The sequence below is a fragment of the Zonotrichia leucophrys genome, chromosome 2 (assembly GCF_028769735.1).
Source record: "Zonotrichia leucophrys gambelii isolate GWCS_2022_RI chromosome 2, RI_Zleu_2.0, whole genome shotgun sequence".
In the NCBI taxonomy this organism is placed as follows: domain Eukaryota; kingdom Metazoa; phylum Chordata; class Aves; order Passeriformes; family Passerellidae; genus Zonotrichia; species Zonotrichia leucophrys.
In genome coordinates this window covers 147941812-147947345 of record NC_088171.1, presented here as the reverse complement: position 1 = coordinate 147947345, position 5534 = coordinate 147941812, and the positions used below count along the sequence as shown (strand labels likewise).

At 43.9% G+C, this 5534-nt stretch overlaps 1 protein-coding gene across 1 annotated transcript; it reads left to right on the top strand.

Annotated features, from left to right (window-relative positions):
* Window positions 1-4354: 4354 nt before the first annotated feature.
* LOC135442946 (uncharacterized) lies at window positions 4355-5155 on the top strand. Its single transcript, XM_064703217.1, has one exon. It carries the CDS (start codon window positions 4355-4357, stop codon window positions 5153-5155), a length of 801 nt encoding a protein of 266 aa, XP_064559287.1.
* Window positions 5156-5534: the final 379 nt, after the last annotated feature.

Here is a 5534-nt window from a genome sequence, read left to right as displayed (position 1 = left end):
CAGGTGACTATGAGTGTATTGTCTGTCCAGCACTGTGCCAGGTGAACACACAGCCAGGAGGTGGCAGGCAGGACAGGGACAGTGCTGGTGGCTCTCTCCTAACCAGCCCTGAGTAAGGCAAAGTTGTGGCTTTGGCATCTCAGTGTTCCTGTGTCTGCAGCCGAGTGTGTGGTAAATCACCATTCTGTTCTGAGTCTGAGGTTTAAACCAGGGAATAGACTGATTTTTTGGCTGGATTTTGTTTTGTCCCTGTGGCAATATATTGCTAAAATTGCATTAGAGAGCAAGACAATATATTATTCCGATTTTTAAAAGGAACACATGGGATTTATGGCACCACTGTCAGTTGCTCTTTTTTTTACCCTTTTTAAAAAATCATTTGTAAATTACAGTAATTATAGCAAACAAACCATTATTTCATTCAATTATTTGCCTGTCAAATAAACAAATTACAAAGACAAAACAAAGCAACAGGATCATTAGGGGAAAATATATTTTTTTGTGTTAAATTATTTAACAATTTCTAAACAGTTTTGAATTAGCTGCTTTTTGGAAGCTGTATCAAATGCCTGTGGGCTTTTTCTTCTTTCCATAGAGACAATAAAAATACTGTGTCAGCTAAGCCCAAACTCTGTGCTCTGACCACAGAAGTGGTTAGGAGATGAACACAGATTTTACATTCTGAGAAATTATTTTAAAACAAAGTTTAAAAATTATATTAAAAAAAAGTTTGTTCAGCCTTTTAATGTGGAAAATGGCCAAGCTCTGCCTGTTAAAGATTTCATTTGACAGCTTCTGGAGCAGGACTGGTGCATAGGAATGGCTGCGTGTCACCAAACACAATACATGGGGCCAGAGACACTGCCAGGGACTGGCAGGTGTGATGTAGGACCTAGAGGAGCCTTCCCAGAGCTTCAGTGGGTGACCCCAGGGGAGAGAGAGCACATCAAATAATGTAAAATGTCTGTGTCTGGGTGCCTTAATTCCATGCTCAGTCTCTCACAGTGAGATTCAGAGTCACAGAACATAGAACCATAAAATATCCATAGTTTGAAGGGACCCATGAGGATCATCCAAGTCCAGCTCCTTGACTTTAAGGAGTCAAGCTGTGGTTTGACCTGCATTTTCGTAGCTCCAGTGAGAGCTGTAGAACGTGGAGATCCATTCAGTTTATCCTGAAGTATTCAGCTGCAGCACTCTGAACCATGTTATCTACATTAACTATATCTCCATGGAAAAGCGATCTTCTGGGAGCTGTCTTTATCTTCCACTCTCAATAACTCACATAACCCCTGAGCTGGTGTGGGGATATTCATGTTACAGGTGATGGCATGTTGGGTGCTCTGTGACCAGCAGCCAGGCTGCTCAGGGGGAGAGGAGCAAGGCAATGGCAGGAACTTGTACAGTCCTTAGGCAATGAAAACTTCCTTAAAATTACTGCACTCACTCAACAGTTACAACATAGACTGAAAATAAATCTACTTTCAGCCTCTGTGAGCTGGAGCCCCCTGCTGAGGAGGGTTAAGGTTGCTTCTCCATGGCATGGCAGGAAGAGCAGCATAAGGATGAAGGCAGTCTGGAGTTGAAGGCAGGCTCCTGCCCCAGTCTGCAGCCCCGTGCAGGGGTGAGGATCCATCAGAAACCACCAGGAGTCCTCTTTGCTGCTGCTTCTGCAGAACTGCTGGAGGAAGAATCTCTTCATCAGCCTCCCAGTTGCCTCCTATGTACTAAATTTAGTAGCTGAGGCCTTTAGGGCAATATGGGTCCATCAGGGTTTGGATTTTTCTTTCAAAACCTTTGTAAATGGTAAAATTTGGAGCTTAAGAAAAAGCCTGCTTAATTTTGTTGATTTGGTTTAAACCTGGAAGTCACATACATGGTAGATACTGACTTGTGAAATGGGAACTACTTAGAAAAGTGTGAAGATGTGATGAAGAGGAGACTGTTTTTGGGAATTGCTTTACAAAGCAGATTTTTGTTGTAAGGGTTAACATCTGAATACCTTGCAGGACTTGGGTCCACAATATTGATGCTGGCAGCATTGTTGTTGAAGTTTGTCTGAACTGAGAATGAGACCATCCTTCTGGGTCTCTAGGGGATTATGTGTTGAAAATGCAGGCTTTCTTGCTACTTTACATTTTGTGACATTAGTTTTATATAGAAAGCATAAGGGGACAATTAGGAACATTAATCATACTCCAAACATCCCTATCAGCATCAGGAAGATGGATGTCCTGCAAGGAGAAGAGAAGAGCCTGCCACCTTCATAAAGGAAAGCATGAGTTCAAACTCCAGGTTTGAAAAAATACAGCAAGAGAATGGTGCCACAGCCCTCAGAAACTTCTTTCTGACAATACCTTTGTCTCTGCATGACATGCTGTCTGAAACACTTGGGTTTGGATTTGAAGAGAAAAGCATGTTCAAACAGAAGGCAGCACATACAGCAATTTGGTTTATTTCACAGGACAGATGTATTTGACAATGTGTTCTTAGAGACACATTTTTCCCCTTAGCAATGTGGGGGATGGTTTTCACCCAAGTCTGAAATTATTGTCAGCGCAATAACTTCTTCAGCACCTTTTTGATGGGAGTTGAGTCTTATTTTTACAGTTATTTGTGAGGTCTGTTGGAAAACAGCCTTCTGCAAGTGAAAATCTCACTTTTCCTTGGCTTCTGCATTTGTGTCTGATGCACAGATATTTCTAAGTTATTGTACCCATTCATGCTTATGAAAAATTATTAGACTCTCTCAAGTTCTGCTGAATTTTTTTTCATGTAAAATCCATCCCAGGAAGGTTTCAAGGCCAGGTTGGAGGGGAACCTGAGCAACCTGGTTTAGAGGACGGCATCCCTAGCCATGGCAAAGGGCGTGGAACTAGATTGTATTTAAGGTCCCTTCCAACCCAAAGAATTCTGTGATTCTATCCCAGGAGTCTAAAATGGCTAAGCAGCCTCACAGGCAAAGTGATACTGTTTTCTCTTACAGATGCTGTAAATTTATCTGGAAGAAATCCAGGGCTTGATTTCAAAATGATTATGGTATTTGTACTCTGAATCCAAGTCAAGGGTGACAGCTGGTATATGCCAGGCCTTAAAATGTGTACTTCAGGGTGAAAACCAATTAAAAAGCATTAGAATCTAGAAAGTAAGAGAGAAAGCTGAACAAGAATCCCCAAATCCTCTTGCCAGCATTGTCTGAATAGACACCTACTACCACTCACCTGTGCAGCCACACACTCCCCTGGTGCTGGAACAAAGGTTCCAGCAAATTTAGGAACATCCTGGCCTGAGATGATCAGAACTGAGGAGGCTGCGAAAGCAAAGCTGATGTGCAAGACCTGACCTTCACAAGACCTGACCTGGCAGACCTGCTTAGACTACACCTCTAACACATTGTCTTCTAATGGCCTGTGGGTCTCCATCTCAGGGAGATCTCTCTCCTTGAGAAGCATTTTAAATGGCTGTCTTAAGCAGTTTTTTAGCTGAAAGGCTTAAGGATTAGAGGATGAAGTAAAAGAGGTTGGCTTTCTCAGCCTGAGGCTTCAAACCCACAATTTTCTCCTTCCAGAAAAATGCCTTGCTCTCAACATCACATGCTGTGCTGAGTGGCTTGGGATAAACCTGGCATTTTACACATCTACAAAACCTTTGACAGCAAGGAATAAAAATTTGCTTTTAAATATGCCAGAGCAAGTGCAACACAAGAAAAATGGTATCTCCATGGTGTAGGGGTTTACACACTTAGCAGGAGGGAGGAGGACCTCCAGATTTCAAAACTGATCCTTTATTGTGTTTGTTGAATGTTAAAGGCACAAACTGACCTGAGGACAAGATTTGTTAATGGTTCCCAGGTCACCAGCTGTTCCTCTGTCTTCTCCTTGTCCCATTTAGCATGTTCTTGTCCCATTTACCATGTGCCTTATCTACTCTGCCTTGCTGCTTTCCTTGCAATCCCAGGCAATGTGAATTCTTCAGGCAAAGGCACCCTTGATGTTTCCAGAAAGAGAGAGCTACACACAAGCAGAGATTTGAACGCAGCTGCTGAAAAGCAGAGGCAGTTTTTTCCCGTCTGACCAATGCTCACTGCTTGCAGCTCTGAGAGGCCACATCACGGCGCAGGAGCTGGGTTTGTGTGCTCTGCAGAGCAGGAGGGAAAACACCTGATCATGTGAGAATACCAAATGTTTACTCAGTGGGATGTATCTGAGCAACTCTGTATGTTGGTAACGTGCCCAGCAGAGCACAAAGCTGACAGAAAACCTTGATCCATCAAAAACATCAGAGGTTGCCCGTGGAGCATGCAAGTAATTGTAACTGACAGTCTCTGTCCAACCAGCCACTGTTCTGGTGGGATATGGATGCAGTCACCTCTCCCAGATGTGCCTGTCCAGGTCCTGATCCACTCTGGAGGTACCTCACAGAGCACGATCCAAAATACGAAGGGAAGAAGAAACTCAAGATCTCTGGCAGGGATCTGCTGTCAGTTCCCACACAGGTCTTTGGCTTGAAGCAGCTGCAGGTGCTGGAGATGAGCCCAGAACGAGAGAGCTGCCTGAGGTACAGGATGGAGCTGCTGCCCCAGGAAATCGGCCGTCTGAGGAACCTCACCTGCCTCTATGTGGACTCCAACAACTTGAAGAAAATCCCTGCTGAAATTGGCACTTTGAGCTGCTTGGAGAGGCTCACTCTGAGCAACAACAGCCTGAGCTCGCTGCCTGCAGAGATGGGGGCACTCCAAAGGCTGCAGAGCCTCCACCTTGCCAACAACAGACTCACTGAGTTGCCTGAACCCCTCTGCCAGCTGAGGAGCCTCACCTTTCTGGATGTGAGTGACAACAAAATAGATACCATCCCCTCCAGCATTCAGCATCTGGAGAAACTGGAAACATTGCTATTGCTCTTCAACTCACTGGAGAGCCTTCCTGAGGATTTCTGCCTTCTGAGGAATCTGCACACACTTTGGTTGGGAAACAACCACCTACAGTCCCTTCCAGCAGCCTTTGGGGAGCTGGTGAACCTGGACTGGGGCTACAACTACTGCTCGTGCAATTTTGAGGGGAATCCACTAGAGAGTCCTCCTCCTGAAGTCTGCAGCAGAGGCCCTGAAGGGATCAGAGACTATTTCTCATCACTTCATAGGATTTGGAAAGACTAAACCACTGGTGTCAGTCCTCTTGAAGTGACTGTGATGGATTTATCCTGTGCAAATCATCTGCACAAGCAAAATATGTTTCAGACAGCAAGGTCTGCTGAATTCACTCTATGGAGCTCAAAAGCTTCCTCCCTGCTGTGAGGTGATTTCTCTGGAAGTCTTTTTTTTTTTTTTTTTCCTTAAACAAGTATTGAACAGGGTATACACCTTTTAAAAACTCATCCAGGGACAACTGTAATATTTTTTTTTTGTATTTATAGTTGCATAGGATTATCTCAAGAAATGTTGCAGACAATCATGCAGTCTGAGAAAATAAGCAAGTCTGAAAGGATAGAGTCAGGTAAACAAGTGGTATGTAAATAGCAATAATCTGTACTCTTTG

Excerpts from the sequence above, each read along its gene's own strand:
- LOC135442946 (XM_064703217.1), top strand. The coding sequence starts at position 4,355 with ATGGATGCAGTCACCTCTCCCAGATGTGCCTGTCCAGGTCCTGATCCA.